At 37.9% G+C, this 23,284-nt stretch overlaps 1 protein-coding gene across 3 annotated transcripts in view; it reads right to left on the reverse strand.

The window, feature by feature from the left end:
• Positions 1-3,553: 3,553 nt before the first annotated feature.
• DPP8 (dipeptidyl peptidase 8) overlaps positions 3,554-23,284 on the reverse strand; it is a 51,604-nt gene continuing 31,873 nt past the window's right edge. The window contains exons 14-21 of one of the 3 annotated variants that reach the window (XM_081147347.1): positions 21,646-21,798; positions 21,240-21,375; positions 19,933-20,078; positions 15,080-15,226; positions 13,754-13,906; positions 11,988-12,130; positions 11,319-11,430; positions 3,554-7,766 (exon numbers count right to left, since the gene is read on the reverse strand). In XM_081147347.1, coding sequence (XP_081003473.1) covers positions 7,644-7,766; positions 11,319-11,430; positions 11,988-12,130; positions 13,754-13,906; positions 15,080-15,226; positions 19,933-20,078; positions 21,240-21,375; positions 21,646-21,798 — 1,113 coding nt within the window. In that variant the 3' untranslated portion in view covers positions 3,554-7,643. Of the gene's footprint in view, positions 7,767-11,318; positions 11,431-11,987; positions 12,131-13,753; positions 13,907-14,574; positions 14,687-15,079; positions 15,227-19,932; positions 20,079-21,239; positions 21,376-21,645; positions 21,799-23,284 lie in introns of those variants that run through there. The other 2 variants (XM_081147346.1, XM_081147348.1) reach the window with 2 other exon arrangements.

Genomic DNA, 23,284 nt, shown 5'->3' on the forward strand with positions numbered 1-23,284 from the left:
AAAGACAGCTAGAAGACCTGGGCTCAAGCATGGACTCTCTTTAAACAGCTGGGATGGTTACGGTATAATCACTTCCTGGCTGTGGGCCTTAGCTTCTCATTTGTAAAGTAAAGCAGCAGATGACATGATTTCTAAGAATCTGCTCTGGCTCTTTACTCTGGTTGCACATTAGGATCACCTAGGGAGCTAATAAAAAAAAATTTAAAAGATGGCAGACCTACTCCCTCCTACCTCCTATCCTACCCCCTACCCCATGTTGATTAATTGATCCCAGGAGGGACTCCGACATCAACATTTTTAAAGCTCCCCTGGCAACTATGATAGCAACCGGGGTTGAGAAGCACCATTCCTCTAGACCTGAAGCTTCAAAGAAAAAAATTCCAATGCCAGTTCAAAGGAGTCCTAAAAGCTTAAATTAGGGAGAATTTGGTTTCTTTTGCAGTCTTACAAGTAAATTGGTAGATGGGTGCTTAGGAATCTATAATCTATCAATCAGACAACCCTGAGGGAGGTCAAAAGATCTTTTTCATCTGAAAAATTTTGGGTACTCAAGTATCTAGCAAGTGATTCTGACCTGACTCTGTAGTAAGTACGGTTGGGAGGATTAACCAAGAGCCTACTCTCACAGAGTCTGTAATCTAACTGGAGAAACAAAACCAGGGGCAAACAGTGTGGTATAAAATGAAGTGCTAAACCTGAGACAACGTTTATTGGGTGCTTTTATTGCATGCCAGGCACCAAAGGCTTTATAGGATAGTAAATGAACTTAATCCTCACGGCAAACCATTAAGGAGAGTTCTGTTATTATTCCTATTTCACACCTAAGGAAACTGAGGGTCAGAATGTTATGTAAATATGCCTAAGCCCATAAAGCTAGCAAGAATCAGAGGCCAGAGTTGAAGCCTGGATCCAAAGCCAGTGCTGATACCATTTGCCACGCCGCCTATCCCAGGTCAGGAGATCCCCATATAAGCTCCGTCGGATGCCAAGAGGAACCTGGGTCTCACTTAAAAGCATTTGTTCTACTAATGTAAAGAGGAAACCCTTAGGTGCTTGTAGGTGAATGAGGAGCCCTGGGTGAAGGAAAATGAGGCTATGTCAGGTGATATAGGGCCCTGAACGTCAAGCACAACTTAGGGACTGGAGCAGCAGAGAGAATCTATCATGCCTTCAAGAAAGTGGCTGTGTCCTGCTGGGTGCACTAGTGAGGTGGGAGGTGAAGTTGGTCCTGAGAACAAGGGTTAGGTCCTCTTCATCTTTGTTTTCTCATAGCCTAACAGAGGCCTGGCACATGGTTGTTACTAAATATTTGCTGAGTGAAAAGTTGAGAACTGCTTCTCTGAAGTCACTTGGAATTCTTTTTTTTCTTTTTTTAATATATCTTTATTGATTTCAGAGAGAGAGAGAGAGAGAGAAACATCAATGAGAGAGTTGTCATTGATCGGCTGCCTCCTGCATGCCCCCAACTGGGGATCAAGCCCACAACCCGGGCATGTGCCCCGACCAGGAATCGAACCACAGTCTCCTGGATCCTAGGCTGATGCTCAACTGCTGAGCCACACCCGGGTGGGCGTCACTTGGAATTCTTAATCTTCACCTCCAACTCAGGCAAGTGAGAGAGCTGCTGCAGTTACCCAGCATGACACTGCAGTCCTAGGCCGAGGCAGGAGCAATAGGAATGAGGGATGATGGAGGAGACAATGCAAAGCAATTAACTGCATGGCAGCACATCATTAAGTACCCCAGTGGACAGTAGCATCCACATGCATGCTTAGGGGTGCATCTATGACCATATACACGGCGAGCAACCAAGCTAGCAAGCACGGAGAGTTTCATTTGGGCAGTGTGGTTTCCAGAAACTACCTGGCCAGAGGACCTTGAGTACAAAGAAGGGTTACCTGTGAGTAGAATGTTAAACTTCTATTTCAAGAACTCAAGTCTGGGAGCTAATTTAGAAAGCATCTTTCAGTAAGAAGCACACAGCAAACTCAGCAATCTCACTGCCTGTGTCAAAGCGGAATCTTATTCTATCCACTTCGATGGGAGCTCAACTTCTTCCAGGGCCAGGGCACCAGATCTGTGGACAGAACTAGGCTGATGAACATTTAAATCCTGGTAATTCTCTAAACCATTCAAAACCCAAAATAAAATTATGGTTATGAGTCTCATATGGCAGTTGTTTCAATTCTACTCACCCAAAATGTACTATGGGATCAAATATTGTTTCCTCATAACCAAAGACTGGGTGAGATTAGGTCAAAGGGAAGTTCAAAGGCTTCGAGGCCATAGCTCTTGCTCTGATCTGACTATAGCACTGGACTACAGCCACTGGGAAGTCTGCACCTCTGAACAATCTTTGCAGAATGCTTATGGCCAGGTTGAAAGCTAATTGTTTTTTAAGAGAGAAAGGGAGACAGAGAGATAAAACATCCATGATGAGAGTCATTGATCGGCTGCCTCCTGCACGCCCCCTGCTGGGGATCAAGACCAAAACCCAGGCATGTGCTCTGACAAGGAATCGAACCAGAACCCTCTTGGTGCACTTGACGATGCTCAACCACTGAGCCAAACCAACCGGGCAAAAGCTAATTTTTGATTAGCATTAAATCCAGAGGCCAAGGTAGTCTTTAAATTTCTCAGAATGCCATAGACAGATTATGGGAATGCTGAGATGTTAAATCTTTTTAGTTTGGGTGGGCCTGGCTCGTCACTTCTGGCTGTAAGCAGTCTCAACAGGCTAATCCAGTGTAACTCAGTTTATCCCAGTGTCACACAAATGTGCTTTTGTCATAAGGTTTGAAAAGGTTAGGAAGCATTGCTCTATAGCATTACTGTTTAAATATCATCTTTATTCCTAATAATTTTTGTATGCAACTTAAAAATTTAAGACCCGAATACATACTGCGGCAGTGGTTCTTTATCATTACCCTTATGAGAATCTGATAAAGCTAAAGTCCTTCCCAGAACGCACCTCCTTCCACTCATCCATGCAGTATTTTGCATAAACTTCAGAGGGTTATAGAATCCAGATGAAGTGTTCGTTCTGGCCCAAACTTACTAACCCAAACTTACTAACTTTAGAGGAGTTCATCTGCTTCTTTTCCCACACCCTTTCTCTAGTACAGCTTCAAAAAACCAGAGAATTGTCAAAGAAAAATCTAAAGAAAGCGTTACACTGAACTCCCTTAAAATTTCTGGGGAATGTGCAGAAACCACTATCTACTCTAAGTGGCAATCCCAAGAAACTCCAGCTGCTCAGGGAGGATCTGTTAATCACGGGCTCCAAGCACCACCTCCCCCTGCAGTACCAACTGCTGGGTGTTAGGAACCACCTACAGGTACAGAGCAGTCTCTGCACACTGCACTTTGGGTCTGGATGCATTTGCAGTTAGTGTTTATAGCACTAGAAGGCCCATGTAATCACCTTGCAGTCTCCCTTCTCCACTGCAAGCACATGACCTTGTTCGTGTGTAGTCATCACTCCATACATGTCACTAATCAAGGCAAGATTGTACAAATGGGGAACTGGGGAAAAAAGGAACATTTACGTCAATTAATTTTAGCAGCATCTTTATTGCAACAAAGAACCTGTAATAAAATGCAACAAAACTAATGTTTTGCTTTACATGATTAAAAGCTATGTAGCTGAAAATGAGAAAACCCATAAACTTACTGGTGTGAGACATGCAATTCTTTTTATACAAGTCAATGCTTAAAACAGCAGGCACTTTATGTTCTAAAATTAAAGACCTGAACTCCGATTGTGCTGAATACAACATAAATTTGTATTTGGGTTATTTAAAAGCAAACATATGACTACTACGTTTTCTCTGCCTGAAAGGGACTTCTGAAATGATTACCTAGAGCTGTCTCTTGACAAAATAAAAAAAGCGGAGCCAGCACCTTGCACTAACATGTTTCCATATTCTAGGCGCATGATTGATCGGTGAGGCTGAGAGGGGCTGGGAAGGTGGATGTCAGAGAGGTTTCCTCATTCCTTTATGTCTGTTGGGACTAAACACTCACACAGCTTAGTTTAGGCAGGGCCATGTCTCCTTTCTTACTTCAGAGAGCTGTACGCTGGGCTCCTAGGCTTAAGCGAGCACTCTATATCCCGGTCCCCAAATCCCCGCACTACACCGAGGAAGACACATTTAGTATAACAATTTTAATTAATTTCAGAATGTCATATACTAATGAGAAGTACTGCTTCATTAATAAGCATGCTTAGCATTTACTTTAGAATGGAAAGATTAACCATTTTACGTTATCTTTAAAATGTTTCATAGGAATATATTAATAAATACTTCTTTAAAAATTTGTGTTTTCTACATATTCGACTACCTTGAGTCAGGACATCTGGATAGAGTCTAGTACCAACTGAACACTCACTGGCCACGGGTATATATCCTTCTCACTACGTATGTAGGTTCCTCCGACAAAGAATATTAGCTTATATCAAAGACATAATAGCTTGGAAAATGTATGGTTCTATGATAAGGAGAGCTCTTACAGGAATCATTCCACCTAGAGAGAGAACGACGTTACAGAGAGGTGGGCTACACCTTCTGTACGGCATAAAACAAGTAGTAAAAAAACAGAAGCATCACTATCTATAAGCTCATTCTTTTAAAGGTAACGCATGCACTGCGACTCCATTCTCTCGTCGGAGGCTTTGGACACGAGCCAGGAATGGCAGAGGGGGAAAAACCTTCATTCCAAAAGGACTCTCCAGATAAAGGGGATACACAGTGAACGATACCTTCTGCTTCTTTTAGAGTGAGAAGGGACCGACAGTTATCACAGATGAACAGCTGTCTGGACTGTTGTTTTAAGCTCTTGTAAACCAGTCCAGTGCAAAAACTGCCTATTATTTTCTTAATCCAACCCCCTTATCTACAGAAGAGTTTCTTAAAGCAGCCCACAAATGACTTGCTTTAGAACCACCTGGAAAGCTTCTTAGAAATACAGATTCCTGGTCTCCACCCAAGTAAACCGAATCCAAACTTCTAAGAGTGGAGTTCAAGAACGCATTTCTTTTAGTTAAGTATCCAAGATGAATTTTAGATTTTCAGTCCCACTGGCTTAACAACGCACAGGCAACTATACTGGCCAATGGTTGATCGAGTGCACCCATTTATTAAGCCTGCAAAAACCCATTTCATGTTTAACCTAGTGCTTTTTGGCTCTTATAAAAACTGCTGCCACTTTTATATAGAAATAAGGTTGTTAGCCTTTTAAGTTGTTATCTGTAGACAGGGGACTGATAGTTTTAGTAATACTTCTAACTGACTGCTTGAACTGACTATGTTGTTTTCACATCAGTTTAAAAAAATCAAATTCAGTCAAGCTCTCTTTCTGCAAGTGAATTCAGTCAGGTATTTTCCCCCTATAGACGGGGACTGGCATTTAAGTGGGAATTAAAACAGAAGCATTCCTTGTGATAGGAGGAAAAGAGAAGGCAAAATGCAAAAGGAAAACCTGTTAATTCAAGAGCGCATGAGGTTTTTAAAGGTTTGTTTTGGTAAAATAAGAGATGCTATTTTGAAGAAACAGCCTTAATGGGTAAGAGGCTTCAAATGAGTAGCTGTCTAAAAGCCACTGTCCATACCATTTCTACTTTGCATATTATATAAGGATAGATCCTTAGATGCCAACTAGTTCACAGACATAAACCACCTTCAACGGTCAGATATATACTTAAGTCATGTGGGAAAATACTTTCTTGGGGAAGAAAAGTTACCCAAATCAATTTAATTTAACATTAAAAAAATATAAACAAATCTTGGCATGGGTAAATATCATAAACAAGAAAGTCAATACATATACAGACAAAAGGAAAAAGTGTGGCACCTATTTTACAGTATAATACACAAACAGCAAACCCCTCCCCTTCCCACGGACAGAACCACAGTCGCCCTGCCATTTCTGGACTCTCCCCACCTCGCACCTGGCCCTCAGTGATAAAGTCCACCTCTGACGCACAGTCACCATTCTTACCAACAGAGGCTGTGCTCTCTATGGGAGAAATCTGCTCTGTGTAGTGGTGAGAAAGGGAAAAAAGGCAATTTTTCTTGCAGTGTTGTTTAAAAATATTAGTAACAACTTTCCAAACACTGAGGCTTGTGATAAACAGGGTCAAGCTCAGGTGCCTTCTCCGCCACTGGCTCCAACGTGACCCATCTAGCATCCCGAGACTCTCAGTGGCCGGGTCCCATCAGCACCGGAAAGCCTATGGGCCCCGTTCCAGTCACGTGCTAGAGCTAACCCAGGAAATGTCATGGCCACTCCAGAAACTGCTATAGGCTCTGAACACTGAGAGAGAGACACGGCTTGTCAGGGATCAGTTTACGGTAAAGAGGTTGTTCCAGAAACCTCTTTAAGCTCACAACATCTAAATTATGCTCAGATAATTTAAAAAGGATAAAGGCAGTTTGAATTTGTAAGGTTTCCAAAACTAAAAGAAAATAACAAAAAATTAGAATTTAGAATTATAAAACTCTTAAGGAACTCTTAAGGAACTTTTCCTCTCCTGAATAACATCAGTCTAACGTTGTGTTGGCAAGGGAATAATTTTTAAATTCTGGTTTCCTTAACATTCTAGGAGTTTAATTTCACTTTCCAAACTTTTTCATGAGGACTTTTGGTCAAATTACACTCTGCTTAATGCTTAAGCAGACTCCGCCTTTTCCTCTCCCATCCATCATTTTCCACACCCTGGTCTCCTTGCCCCACCTCGTTCCCTCCATCTCCCTAAAGCCCTGGGACATTCTGATAAGGAAACGCCCAGTGGAGGCTGGCACCACTACATTTCTGAAGAATACAAGTGAATGTGTACTTTCTCCTTTTCCTAAAGGAAAAATAATTTCCAGTAAATATTTAAGCTCTAATCGTTTGATTAAAAATTTTTTGCCTATAATTATCAATATTATAAGACTAATTAAATCCATGCTACATATAGTTACTTGCCTTTATGCAAAAGGAAAAACTCACTCTGCCATATCATCAAAGAGAACTATTTATACTAGGTACAGTTAAAATTGGCTAAAAACTGGTCAGAGCTTGAATGAAACAAAATGTGTCTTCAGGAGGCCACTAAGTTTTCCTTGAAAAATCATTAATGACTGGTTAAGTCATAGGCTTAATAGTGATTAGTTCATAACATGCTGGATACACCCCAAGCAATGAAGCATAAGCTATTCACTTACATTTAAGTGCTATCAAATCTGTAACTAGTCAGAGATTCTGGAACTGAACCAACCAATCACTAGTATCATAGTTTAACAAACTCAAAGTATACTGTAAAAATACACTAATTAAGTCCATGAGGTTTATAATGCTATTAAAAGTGAAAATAAGGTAATACGGATACATAGTGCTAATGTCTTATTTCTTTCAGTAATTCTCAAAGTATTGCTGGGTCCCTTAGAAATATGTCATTCAATTTTCTGTGTGTGTATGGTTAAAGTATTAGATTACTATCCACAAGCTGTAGGTGCCTGCATGGCACCAAATATACCTTCAGAAGTAAATGTTATGTGGCAGGTATCAAAATGTAATCATCAATTCTATGCTCTCTATTGATAAAACCTCCTCATTTGGTTAAACAGCCAGTGTATACTGGAGTTCTACACAGGTCAAAATTATATCACTTTCAGAGCAGCAATTCGTGATCCAAGGTTTTCTTGAAGGTAGTGCAAAAGATGCAGTTCATAATGTTCTCCAGATTCAGGAACTCTTATGCTGTGTCTCTCCTGAGGATAGATCTTAACAACAAAAAGTCAAAAAACAAAAAGTAAGAATTTAGTAATACATCTCCTTCCAAAACTTTCCAACAGGATTAATAATATAAAGCATACCCTTTCCAAGATATTACACACAGACATCCTATCTAAAGGCCCCTCTCCTCTGTTTAAATTAATTTTTCAATTACAGTTTACATTCAATGTTATTTTGTATTAGTTTTAGATGTACAGCATAGTGGTTAGACAATCATACACTTTACAAAGTGGTCCCCCATCTCGATATTTCAAGAACCCACCTGGTACCTTACATAGTTATTGCAATGTTATTGACTACATTCCCCATTCTGTACTTTACATCTCATGACTATTTTGTGACTACCAATTTGTACTTCTCAATCCCTTCACCTTTTTTCAACCAGCCCCCAACACCCCCTCCCTCTCGCAACCATCAGTTTGATCTCTGTATCTGTGTGCTTCTACTTTATTTTGTTCTTTAGAGTTTACATATAAATGAAACCAAGTGGTATTTTGTCTTTATTTGTCTGACTTATTTCACTTAGCATGATACCCCCTAGGTCCATCCAGGCTGCTGTAAATGGTAAGATTTCATTCCTTTTCACGGCCAAGTAATATTCCACTGTATATATGTACCACAGCTTTTCTATCCACCTGTCGATTGATGGGCACTTGGGTTGCTTCCATAGCTTGGCTATTGTAAATAACACTGCAATGAACATAGGGGTGCATATATTCATCTGAATTAGTGTTTTGGGTTTCTTCGTATATATACCCATAAGTGGGGTAAAGACCGTCTATACAGCCCTGGCTGGTGTGGCTCAGTGATTCAAGTGTCAGCCTGCACACCAAAGGGTCACAGGTTCCATTCCTGGTCAAGGGCATGTACCTGAGTTGCAGGTTTGTTCCCAGGCCTCGGTAGGGGTGCACATATGGGAGGCAACCAATCAATGTGTCTCTTTCACATCAACATTTCTCTCTCCCCCGCCCATCCCTCCTTCCCTCCCTCCCTTCTACTCTATCTAAAAGCAATGGAAAAATATCCTCCGGTGAGGATTAAAAAAAAGTCTATACAACAAATGGTGTTGGGAAAACTGGTGCAAAAAAATGAAAACAGACCACCTTCTTATACCACATACAAGAATAAACTCAAAATGGATTAAAGACTTAAATGGAAAACGCTCTCCACTTTTTATAATTCCCTATATACCACTAAGCTTACGAAGGGTAGACCAATGGTTCTTCAAGTGTGGTCTGTAGACTTCTGGGGTCCTCAGAAACCCTCTTAAGAGATACACGAGGTCAAACTCCTTTCAGAACAATACTAAAACAGTATTTGCCTTTATTCCCTGGGTTGGCATTTGTATTGATAATGCAAAAGCAATGGTGAGTGATAGTGTTGGTGCCTTAGCACAAATCATGACAATCACATTAAATTGTACCAGGAGTCACAGTATTCACTGCCACATACTTGCAGTAAAAAGGGAAAATGCCAACTTCACTTTCAATAAAAATTAGAATTTTATTAAATTGCAACTCTTGAGTAGGTATCTTTTTAATATTCTGCGGTGATGAAATGAAAAGAATACATAAAGTACTTCTGCTATAGGATGGAGCTGTGAGCTGAACTGCCACTTTCTAAATGGAACTTCATTTTAACTTGAAAGAATGGCTGACAATTATGGTGATTCGGACTTGGGTATCTGGCAAACATTTTCTCAAAAATGAATGAAGTGAGTTGGTCACTTCAAGAACAACACTGACAGTGTTTCCAAATACTGGTAAATTCTGAGCTTTTATTTTTTTTATTTTTTAATATATCTTTATTGATTTCAGAGAGAGGAAAGGAGAGGGAGAGAGAGAGATAGAAACATCAATGATGAGAGAGCCATTGATCGAGCCCGTAACCTGGGCATGTGCCCTGACTGGGAATCGAACCCCGATCGCTTGGATCCTAGGTCAACGCTCAACCGCTGAGCCACGCCCGGCCGGGCAAATTCTGAGCTTTTAAAAGATTAGAATTCTGGAAAACTTACATTTACCACTACTGGCTCTTGAGCTTCCCAATATGAACTTAAGAGACTTTTCTGATGAGATCAGTGGAATTTTCATGTGAGTTTTAAAATAATATATAATTAAATGAGTCAACATTTAGAAGATTGGCATAACACAGTGAACCAATATTTTCCAGATGACCAATGCACGGGTAAAAGGTCCACTTGAAGTACAAGATCCTAGAGATTATAATGTAACAGAGTATGAAAAGTTTATAGATATGGCTCAGATTCCACACAAAAACTAACCTTTAAGAAACTACCATTTGTCCAGTTTTGTAGTATCAAAGAAGAATATCCACAATTATCTGAAAAGGCTAAACCTCCCATTTCTTAAATACATACTCTGTGAGGCTGAATTTTCTTCACACTTTAGCCAAAAGAACATTCACAACAGACTGCATCTGGAAGTAGCTATGAGAATCCAGGTGTCTTATTTATTAAGCCAGACATTAAGGGGATTTACAAAAAAAGAAAGCAATGCTACTTTTCTGAGTAAATTTTTTTGTTTTGTTTTGGGAAATAGTCTCCCCCCTCCCATAAAAATGATTTTTGTTAACATCTAGTAGCTTTAAATAAATAAATATTTTAAACTTAAAAAAATTTTTTTTAAACTGATTTTAGAGAGAGGAAGGGAGAGGGAGAGAGAGAGAAACGTCGACGTGAGAGAAAAACATGGGTTACCTTCTGTATGCACCCCAACCAGGGATTGAACCCACAACCTGGGCACGTGCCCTGACTGGGAACAGAACTGGCGACCTTTTGGTGCGTGGGACGACACTCCAACCAACTGAGCCACACTGGCCAAGGCTTAAAATTGTTAAGTTTTAATATCTTAAACGAGAAATATTGATGGACATAACCCACATAAACAAAAGCTGTTTGGTATGTAAAGAGGACCAAAATGCTTGACAACTGCTGCTATAGACAAATGTCTCAGTTTACTTACATAAATGTCAACTGAAACATAAAAAAGGAAAAAGTAATATTTCTTCATTTCTTATGAGTATATAATCTATGTAAGAAGTAGAAAGGAGGAAGTTTCCCTTAAAACCTTTTTATGTGAGTAATGGAGCAATGAAAGTGGATAACTTTCTGGTTTCTGCTCCAATATCAATATAAAATAAAAAGTAAAAGACCATGTAATCAGGTCTTAAAACTTCTTTTTATAACCATGAAATCAAGTAACATTTCCTCACCCTTCCAAGGGGAAGAAAGGCAAAGGAGGACAGTAATTGGATTCCTGTCATCTTTTCCATGATAACAAACTGAAAGCAGATACAGATACACACGTCATGGAATCCAATGGGCCAGTTTTCAGCCTGACTTCAACAGAATCTTAATTTTTATCCAACTAAAGGCACTACTAACTATGCCTATTACTTTAGTTTTCTTAAGCAAAGAATGACCACAGCTGAAAATTTGGCCTTACTCCATGGTTGACTGTATTTTAAAGTAATCAATCATTAATCATTATTTATTTTAAAAATGTAGAAAAACTCACCTGTAAATCATATGGCTTCCCAGCCCTCACTAAAAAACTCAGTAATATACTGGTGTGTGCAAAATGGACATTCTCATCCAAGAATCCATGTAAAAGTAGTAGACGATTTGGTCTGGAGAAATAGAAATATCAGAGGATTAGGCAAAACAGAGTACTGGGAAAACCACGTAACTCCTTTAAACTAATCACACTTAACTATGTTGACTTCCTTATACTGTAATGTTAGAAAGAGGATTCAACATTTCCAATATTAATATATTTGTAATATATTAACTAGATGCCACACATATAAAAGATTAAAAAAATAAAAAGATGTGTACAATCTCCTATTAATATATTAGCACACATCAATAATGATGGCATGTCCCAGAAAAAAATCATAAACATTTGTAAAATAACGCAGAAATAAAATTTTTTCCACCTTAAATAGTAGTGCACTTAAGCTTCTTTTAGCACAAGCAAACTGCTTCAAATATAACTTATAAAGAAAAAAAAACACCAAATGATATAACTGGCCTATAATTCAGCTTTGGGAAACACCCATGCCATTCTAGTATTCTATAAAATATTAGTCTTGGTTATAGTATTTGTAGTTTTCATTATTATTAAAGACAATTTTTAAAAACACAATTTTAAATTTATAATCTTAATTTAAAAGCTTGAACTTACTCAGAGGGGAACTTTTCTGCTTGCATGGCCACAGATCCTAAGTAATAGCCCTGTTCATTCTGGTCAGGGTGACCCATATAACGTTCTGTGTAGCCTGTATCATAGAAGATCCACAGAGTGACTGGGGCCCCAGCAATAGCAACCTGCATAAGATAACAGTGACAGTCAAGTGTGCTCCAGAAAAGAATGGCTAGCAATGAGAATCTATAATTGCAAACTTACAAGTTAAAATTATCCTTAGGCTTTAGCCCCAGGACTGGAGCTACAGGGTCTCAGACCACTCAAAAAATTAAAGTGGAGTGCCAAGGTCAAGGACTTGATACTTTGTGAGTCAGTTAATGTTTTGTTTCACAGGCATGCTATATACCAAGCCCTTAACCTGGGATGGCTGAAATAGAAACATGTTTGTTAAAAGGTAGACTGAGCTATAACATACAAATGCCTCAATGAAAACTCATTCCTGCTATAGGGGGAAAATGGGCGAGAAGTGTTAGCTCTATATGGGAAAAAAATTTTTTTTTTTTTTTTTTTAAAAGCTTCTGTTGGCAGTACAGAATTTAAAACAATGAATGAAATATATTTAAGCACTAAACAGTTACCTCATTTTACGGTTCCCATAGAGTTTTGTATTTAAATATTATTATTACATTCTTGATAGCTGTAAGCCTGGAGAAATTATTAGTTTTCAGAGTTCATTTTGTAGTTATTATAAATAAATATTATCTGAATATACATGAAAGAACAAAAACCCTATCATTTTTATTCTTAAAAATAAAAATTATTTTTCACTATAAAATAAATCATGTTATTGAAATACAGGGTGGGACAAAAGTAGGTTTACAGTTGTTCGTATGGAGAATACAATAATTAATAAATAATACAGGAATAAATTCTGTGTTTTGCATGCTCGTAACGGTAAACCTACTTTTGCCCCACCCTGTATAAAAAAGAAAACCACTACTCGTAATTTCCATTACCTTAACAATTGTTAGCATCTTGATATATTTTCTTCTAGCACATTTTCCTAAGAAGTTGTTTATAGCACTGTAACCATTATTTATATATTTAATAATTTGTTCATTTAATACATATTTACTTCAGCCCTATTATGTGCCAAGCATTGTGCTTAGCTGCTGAGGATACAGTGATATACAGGACAGACCACGTTCCTGCTCTCAGAGCTTACAGTTCAACAATTAAACAAGTAACTACAATCCAAATATGTATGTGTGTGTGTTCTACTAATCATGACTAACTCTCATAATCTTTGGCATACGTCTACAAATAGCCTAACTGGTCATCAGGTTGACAAGTGGTTTTTTTTAAAAAATGGATACTATGCCTGGCTGGGAGTGGCGCAGCGGTTGAGCGTCGACCCAGGATCTAGGAGATCGGGGTTTGATTCCCGGTCAGGGCACATGCCCAGGTTGCAGGCTCGATCCCTAGTTGGGGGCCTGTAGGAGGCAGCCCATCAATGACTCTCATCATTGATGTTTCTATCTCTCTTTCCCTCTCCTTTCCTTTCTATGAAATCAATATATGTATTTTTTTAAAAAGGGTAATATGTAAATATATAGCTCACATGGTTATCACAAGTTGACAAATATTTCTATTGCCTCACATTATTATTAAACACAGAAACCCTAACATTCCATAATACTGCCAGCTCTGTAAACCTTCAGAAAAATCAGCATTTTTCTCATATCCTCAACTTATAGAAAATTCTATTCTTATTACCAAAAGAAGTGCATGAGGAAGTCACATACCCTGAAGATATCTGATCTCTGGATTAATGCCATCAGGGAGAGGTATCCTCCGTAGGACCAGCCATGGATGCCCACACGATCTAAGTCAATGAAATCATATTGAGAAGCTAGATACTGGAGTCCTTCCACCTGGTCGTCAATTTCTATTTGCCCCTGTAAACAAGGGAGAACATTTTACTGATGCCAATGAAAAGAAGCCTCATTATGAGAGTGCTTTTGAAGCTAATAAATGTTTTTACTAAAAACACCTGTAGTTTTTTAGATTAGAATTCATCATCGAGATTCTGTTGCCCTAAAAACTTTTTTAAAAACTGTACTTTAGAGACAGGAGCCTACAGCTTCTGTGGCTAGCCTGCCCTGGAGTTTAGTTACTGCAGCCCAAACTGTCCCTTGCCATACGGGTGCTCCCCACTTCCATTTGTTCTGTTGTCTGCTAAGAGTCAGCATCTTCCTTGTAACAAGCCTTCCCATACCCAGAGACAAAAAATGAGCCCCCTTCAGTGGTTGACTAATTTCACTGCTCCTTCTTAAAACGCAATGGGTGAAGCAGAAGGCATCACTCCTGAGCCTTATCCTCCTGTTTCCCCACAGTCTACCTCTAGCAACTGAACATACCATTTCTTTAAAGTCCTGCTAATTAAGTCCTAGTTCCTACCACCACCACCCTGTCTGTATTACTAGGCCTGCCAGTGCACACAATCTCACTTCACTGAGCAAAAAACAAAAATAAAAACAACAAAACTTACATGCGAATACAACATAAGGTCAAAGAACTGGCTGTGGGAGAAAATCCCCATGTCTTACTCAGCATGTCCAATACACTGGCAAACACAGTAACTGCCTTACTGTGCAAAAGGAACATCGGATTCTCATCATTTCCCAAAGCAGCAGAAAGGACATGGGGCATCTCTAAAAGGTAGCATTTAAAGCTTCCTGTAGAGAGAAAGAGGCTTGTCACAAGGAAGGCACTAACCAGTTGGTTTCTCTCTTCACAGAGGACAGAACAAATCTCAGTTATTCTTTTCAATACTATACAGGATGCTAAAGCTAAGCGGTGCTGCCTTCTGGCTAAGCTGGACATACAAAAAGAAAGAGAGGCTATTTCTATGTGAAAGTGGTTCTATCTCAGCTCCCCAAAGTTACATACGAGTAGACATGAGCTAGCCTAGTGAATATCAAATTGTAGCTTCCCTCCCACCCCCAAACTTAACACACACACTCAGTCACTCACAGCCCCTTCCCCCGACTCTCTCTCTCTAGGATTTCACACCAAACAATGAACCAGAAAATATGTCTTAAAAGAAAAATGTTTGTATATTCACACACCATTTTATATTTAAAGGCGCCTTCAAATTTAAGCCCTCGGTGACAGGATCCCCGGTTGTCTATCACCACAACCACATAACCCAGAGAGGCCAGAGTATTCAAACGGAAATACTTGACTCCTTTAAACCGATTATTCACCAACTGCACCTGGAAGAAATCCAACTTCAGTGAAATTCATTATATGGTAGCATACAAAAGCATGAGAGGCAGGACACTGAGAAAAGTAGAAAGCTTATGTTTTTAATATTATTTTGCTTTTAAAATGACATTTTATTTTCTTATGTGCAAGAACACTTAACATGAGATCTACCCTCTTAACAAAATTTTAAGTGTACACTACGGTATCATTAATTACAGGGCACTGTTGTACAGACGATCTCTAGAACTTATTCATCTGGCATAATTGAGACTTTATACCCACTGATCAGTAAGTTCCCCCTCCTCCAAATTTATTTTTAAATTCACTTAAATCTTTCCATGTTTATGTTGCTTTTCTTTTTTTTTACTATGTGGGATGGTTGATCTTGAGCCTGCAGGGAGCAAGCTGGCCCCAGATTTCTCCAAATCCACATTTCTTTGCCTCCAATTCTTATGTGTCCAAAGACAGGGAACCACCAACACGTCTTCAGGTAGGAGGGTACTTCTCTTCTTTCTTAACTTCACACTTAAGTCAGGGCAATTAGTGAGCAACCAATGACTTTAAAATTATAACCAAGATATTAATTACATACAAGAGATTTAACCTACCCCATAGAAAAAGTTACTAAAATGATTACTTCTACCCTAAACAACTGTGTCATTCAAATGGCAGAAACAAGGATAAATGGATCATTTTTCTTCCCTACCCATCTCTTCTGGGATTGTCTCTGACAAGTAGCAGGAAGACTTAGTATTTTAATAAAACACTGTGACATCAGGCCAGTTTCTTTTTCCCTCGTTACACAAATCAGTGCAAAAGGCAGGATAATTCTTAAATACCTTTATCGCCTTAGAAACTATACTTCAAAATGACTGGGAAACTAAATGTAGTTTAGTGTTTCACCAAAAAAAAACTGTCTAGTGAAAAGAGGACTTCAATTAGTGGGCAGAAATAGAAGTTCAAGGTTTGGTGGACACTAAGATAGATATTAAACAACAACAACAAAAAAACATGCTCTGGCAAATGAGAAAGAAGTTTTCTCTCACTGAAACCAATGGGAAAACCAAGTCAGTCAGGAGTTAAACAAGAATCGACATTGGCCCTTGCCAAGTGGCTCAGGTGGTTCGAGCATTGTCTCAAGGTTTCAGATTTGATCCCCGGTCAGGGCACCTACGAGAATCAACCAATGAATGCATAAATAAGTGGAACAACAAATCCATGTTTCTCTCTCTAAAAAATCAATTAAAAAATTAAAATAAATAAGTAAGAATCAACACTATCTTCACTCAATAGATACTACTGAGCATTTATTGGGCTAGACTGGGGTGTGTGTGTAGAGAACCTTCTCTTTTTGAACACTTGGATGTTGGTGCCACTGTAACAACTGTCAAACTGGTGCTCCTGTTTCTGCTCTTGTCCTCCTAGTCTCTTCACATGGTAGCAGAGCAATGTTTCAAAAATGTAAATCAGATACGATTTTGTAGCTTAGCTTTCTCCAATGGTAAGGAGCTTAGGTTTAAACCCCTTACCATTCATTGCCTTTGAGGCCCCACATTATCTGGCCTTTGGCAATTTCTCTGACCTCATCTCATACATTTCCTTCCTTATGTACTGTACTCTAACCTTATTATCAACTATTGATTATAACCCCAGGACCTTAACCTTGACATTTACTGTTCCCTCTCTCTGGAATGCTCTTCCCTCAGACCTTTAATGTGGCTCATTCCTTCTCACCCTCTGTAGAGACCTTCCCTGACCTTCCTATCAACACTTCTATTTTAGTCACTTTGCCATTCTCTTTCCGAACAATTATTCATAGCACTTCCCTTTATGAAGTTATATATATATTCTTGTCTACTTATTTTCCTTATTATGTTCCAAAAGGGTGGAACATTAGTCTGACTTGTGCACTGTGATATCCTCACTGCCTAGAATAGTGCCTGATGCATAATAGGGACTTAGTAACTATTTGCTGAATGAAAAACAGAGAGAGGAGAATGATGTTTTCCCTTCTACCATGAGAGAGGTTTGGTGGGCACAGGTGTTTTTTGTTTTTTTTTTAAAGGGAGCTGAAAAAAGAAGTACTAGGTATAGAAGAACACAAACATGAGCACTGAAAGAAAGCTACCTCACTTCCTTGCCTGTTGTCATGCACAGAAGATGGCCTCAAATGTCTGATGAAAACTTTCCCCCAGAGCCAGTGTTTCTGCCTTTGCAGCCTGGAGGCCTGCTACTTCTGCAAGGAGGCACTTAAACAGAATGCCCTTTGGCAGTGAGAATTCAAGAGTTCCTTCAGAATCAATTCTTCAAAACCTGTGCCCTGGTATCACCTAGCCTGCTCTTTGGTACATTTTACATTTGCAGAACAGTGTCTAGCACACAGGAAGCATCATAACACAACATTGCTGTATTTAATGACAAAATAATTCAACTCATGTTATGAATTGTGACATGTTATGAATTATGGTACTTTGACCTGAATATACACCAAAACAGAACATGGACCCCTTACGTGATTTAATCAAATTTCTAAGGCTATTGTGTGCCATTAGAAAGACCTGGTCTTACATTAAGGAGCCTCTTCCTAACTCACTCAAATGGAGTCATCCAGCAAGAGGACGAACTGATCTCCCTGGTGGGTTGAAGTGCCAGAGGCATTCTACCATGCAAAGTCTCCTAGGGAAATCTCTCTGCAAACTGAAGGCCAGGTTCTCCTATGGCCTCACCAAATTTGAATGTTTCCAAATAATACTCTGAGGAAGGAATTGTTTCTATAAGTATAAGAAAGTAAAGCTGTGTTCATAAAATACTCCAAATAATTAAACAATTTTGTTTTAATTGCACTGAGATTTTTTATTATAGTAAAATATACATAACATAAAATTTATCACTTCAACCATTTCAAGTGTACAGTTCACGGACATTAAGTACACTCACACTATTGTGCAACCATTACTACTCTCCATTTCCAGAACTTTTTAATCATCCCAAACAGAAACTCCATACCTATTAAACAGTAACTTCCTACTTCTCCCTCAGTCCCTGGCAACTTCTACTTTCAGTTTCTATTAATGTGTTTATTCTAGGTACTTCATGCAAGTGGAATAATAGAATATTAGTACTTTTGTGTCTGGTTTATTTCATTTAGCACAGTGTCTTCAGGGCTCATCCATGTTATATTTTTTAAGGCTACATAATATTCTATTATATACCACACTTTGCCCATTCATCTGTCAATGACACTTGGGTTGCTGCTACCTTTTGGCTACTATGAGTAACGCTGCAATGGACACTGGAGTGCATATGTCCGTTCAAGTCTCTGCTTTGGGTACGTACCCAGAAATGGAATTGCCAAAGGCCAGATAGGGCTGTTTAACTTTTTAAAGAACTGCTATATTGTTTTCCATAGCAACTGGACCATAGCTCTCCTAGTGGATATAATGGGTATCTCACTGTGGTTTTGATTTGCATTTCCCTAATGACTAGTGATATTGAGTATCTTTTCATTTGGCTTAGACTTTTAAAACTTAATTACTAATATAAGGTGTCTGTTAATCTTAAAATCTAGATAACCAGATGGTTTTTATACTGTGTTTTTCACATAGCATTTCTTCATTGGAAAGGAAACCCCCGGTCTTACTTAGCCTTAATATAAAAATAATATAACAAAACATATAAAGCTTCTAAGAGTGTCCTATAATTTCTCTTTTGAGTTTTGTTGTATTAAGCCTTTTTTTTTTTAAAGTTTACAAAGATTTGGCTTCAAGTTTTTAACAGAGGTCTAACTTAACATTTTCATGATTTATATATATGTAGGTAACTATAATACAAATGTGAATCATGCTTGTTTGTAAAACACACTTAACGGTGGCAAAGTGATTTAACTTGATATAGATCATCACTGAGAGTTTATGGCTTATGTAGTTGCTTTACTTTTATTTTTTGGATGACTTGGAATCTAAATATATTTTCAGATACTAAATAACTGGGCATAATTATAAAGGATATTTACCAAGCCCAAGAGTTACATTGTAAAAACAATGTAATTATATTCTCATTTCTTCAACAGCTCAATGTAAGATATAATCAAGAATAAACATTTTTAAAAATTACCAATTAACCATTCACCTATCCCAAATACTTTACTCTGATAGACAATGGAATTTACTTAATACTCATATGCTAATGTTTAAAACAGAAAAAGGAAAATCAAGGTTAAACTTTTTACGGTGCTGAATAGTAGCATAGCAGTTGCCCTAACTAACTAATAAAAGTATTCTAGTTGCTTAAGAGATATAGGCTTAGAATGAAGAGAGAGAATTCATCAGGCTACCATGATTTTCTAAAAATAGCTGTTAAAACTCTTTCTATTTATCAAGAAATTTAATTATTTAATTTCATTTTCCAAGCAAATTTCTTTAAATAGAAAACAACATATTTACCTACTGAGATGAATATTCTATTCCCCATGACAGTTAAGTCCTTACTGTAAATTAAGAAACTGACAGATTTATTAATTAGCCATCTAACAAAATCCAGCTTCCTGAACTCCTAAGCTGGATAATTGTAACAAAAGCCAGAGTCAATAACAGCAGAGGCAGGCTCAACAATGCTCAAATCTTAACTTAAACAATTGACTAGACATCTGAAAAACAAATCACACGCACACAATACATATGTATGTGTGTGTGTATATGTAATAAAGTATACTCACCTGAGGACCACCATATATGAAGAGCACAGTAGGGTATTTCTTTCCAGGTTGTAAATCATGAGGTTTGTAAAGCATCCCATACAATGTAAATCCAGTAGTACTTTCAAAAGAGAAAATTTCTGGAGGGGTATAGTCAGGAAGAGGACCTGCAAGGAAATAACATACAGAGTCTGTAAGAGAAGTTATTATGGGACATCTGCAATTTGAGAGCAAGGAAAAGAGAAACCCACAACGGCAAACAAATAACTGACCATCCCCCTTTCAGGTGATACTCAAAAAATTAAGCAACAACATTTATCTTTAAAAAAGAAAACCTAATGAACATATCAAACTATCTATTTCAGAAATAAACACACAGTATTCTGAATAATCCTTGGAGCCTAGGAGGTATTTACGTGCAGAACTATACAAATACTTTGTGCTTGGTTCGGTGTAACTTACTAACCGTTAATACATATATCTGATTAGAAACTGGAAGCACAAATTTATCTCAGTCAATTTAACCTGCTCAAGGCAGGTGATCAATAAATATTTGTTTCTGATTATTAGAGAATAAGCCTAATCAGAAGCCAGAAAAAAAGAAAGTCACGATCAGTCTTTGGCTTACCAAAGCTATACAGATCTATCCTAAGTATTCTGTGTATACTGGAAGATGTTACAGTTTAAGCAGAATCATCATCATATTACAAAGTCTGCTTGTGCACATTAGAACATACCTACACCCTGTGGTTTTATAATAATTCTTAATCCCTTAGCAAATATTAATGCATGAAAATATTTAAAAGGAAAAAAATTGGGGGAGATAGTGGATTAAAGGATATATAAAATTATTCCATTTTTTTGTATTTAAGAAATCAAACATTTTAAAAATAGATAATTCACCGTGCTCTTCACTCCTATACAGAACAAGAGTTCTTTTATTAAGACGGCCAGTGCAAGTCCTTTAAAAGTTTAAGAAAGCTACCAGCTGGTTATTCCCTAAAGCTGCAGCTTCACTGCTCAAAGAGTATTACTAGTTCAGGGCACATTATCAAGTTCATTTGTTTATCTGGGAAATCATCCAAAAGTGTGAGAATCAGGTTTCCTGGCTGATATACTGACTATTTTAATCCTATTTTCAAAAAGGCCTTCCAGGCCTGCTCCTGCCTAGAGTGGGAGGTAACCCATTTTACTTGGTAGCTGATAAGAGTAGGAGGGGTGGGATCCATCAGAAACCCAGCAGCTCAGGAGATGGGAAGACATATCACATAGGTTGTAGAGCACGAATGTACTAATCCTACTTAAGACCAGGTTCAGGGAATGAGTACCTGCTGAATCCAAAATGGTGGCCCAAAATTCCTTCGTTTTGCAAGTTGGGTCATCATCATGACTTGATAGCTTATAAAGGGACACAGAATGTGGATTCTTCTGGTTACTGTACTTACTTATAAAGAAGTCACAATGCTAGAGAAAAGGAGAAACAGTTACTTTTTCCTCAGGGAACAGTAACAAAAGTTATCTGCTATATCTGCACTGATGTCAGAGGAGTATGAGTCTGACCATTTATGTACATACATAATGCTGAAATTAAGGCTAAAATTTTCAAAGTTTTTCCTAAGAGAATCAGAGTTCTGCAGGCCAATTTCACCAATTTCCAAATTACTCAAAAGGAGTATTACAGGAGTAGAGGTTTTTTTTATGACAGGAAATCCTTTTCAAACAGGGACTTAATACCCGGCTGATGCAGCAAGAGTGAGAATAGCCACGGTCGGTCAGTCTCGTCACTTCTCCAGGATTCACATAACTGACCACGTACAGGTGATGTTCTAAAGGAGAATCTTTGGTGCCTTCAAAATATACCAGCTTTCTGACTTCATCAACTTGGATCTGACAAAATAACAACAATATGTAACTTAACCAACAATCCCCAATTTTATTTAGAAATCATATGAATCACCCTTTGATTTGTGCATCTTTTTAAAAATTTGTCATAAATGTTAATAAACCTGTCTGTTTTGTTCATGACTTATAGCTAAGAACATCCTGTCAAGAAGAAGAAAGGGCACCAGAGTTGCACCACTGGTAGTTTCCTATATGGTCAGAATGTGTGCTTTTCTTAAAATACAAGAATTATTCCATTAAAATGACAACCCTCTACAGGAAATTAAAAAAGTAAGAAAGAGAGACACAAACACATCACATAAATAAGCATGACATAAACAAAGAAACTGATGCACATAATGGACAGTAGTAGACAGACATACAGGCTGCCCAAATAAAGCTCAGATCTACGTAAATACAACTTTGGGGGTTGCCTAGCTATTATCCAACCATTACACTGCATGAAGTTTACATTAGTGTAATTTTTTGTTATCAAAACTTAGAATTCCGATTATTCTCAGTTAACAATAACATCCAAGGTCCCTAAACAGGAAAAATTTTATTTGGATATATAACCAGAAGGCCATGTGAGACTCTCAGTGAAAATTAGACTTTAATATCATAAACCCTATGATAGTCTAGAGTTTTTACCAACAAAAACAAACCAGGGACCTGGATCTTCATTCTTTCTCAATCATCTGGGGGCTATGAGTGACTTCTCTTAGTAGCCAGTATACACAATCCTTCAATAAATCTCCAAATCAACTTGAGGAAATCACAGGCCTTCACTAAGTCCTGGTAGCATACATCAACTTAACTATATGTATCACACATATAAAGAATGGAGTTCTTAGAGACCTCATGAAACTGTCCACCTAACTGAAAGATGAAACAAATAAGTTATTATTTGTTTTCATAAGATACTATGAAAGGCAAAAGAAAAAATTAGAATTCAATGAATAACCACAGAAAGCTACATGCTGAGAGTGAAACAGGGTGGATTTTCCTCCTTTTCCCTATCAATCTATACTCTGTATAAATTCCTATCACTCATCGCAGATGGTGGATGAAATTTTAAATTTGTGAGATAAGATAAACAGGTGAATGAAAGAGAATCACTACCTCAGGAGTAAATGTAACTTCTATTGTAGAAATGACACAAGTAGTTTGTAAGAGATTTAAAAGTAATTTTTAAACTATATTTTAATTTACAATTTTTGCTAGACTTGAGAAGTATGGACTTGCCCTTCCCTTATTAAGTAGCAACACAATATGTGAAAATGGTGATCTGTAGTAACCAGTACACATCTAATACCAGGGACATAAAATGTGTGAGATTTATAATTTAAATTAAGATTCTTCTTTTCCAACAACTTGTGTTCTTTTAGGTCCGAACTTAGTATTTTCAAAACACTGGGGGTCATATGAAGTTGTACTACTGATTTTTAGCACTGCATATACACAGCAGACGTTGACCAAACCAAACCTATCA

This window comes from Miniopterus schreibersii (genome assembly GCF_964146895.1).
Source record: "Miniopterus schreibersii genome assembly, chromosome: 1".
Classification (NCBI taxonomy): domain Eukaryota; kingdom Metazoa; phylum Chordata; class Mammalia; order Chiroptera; family Miniopteridae; genus Miniopterus; species Miniopterus schreibersii.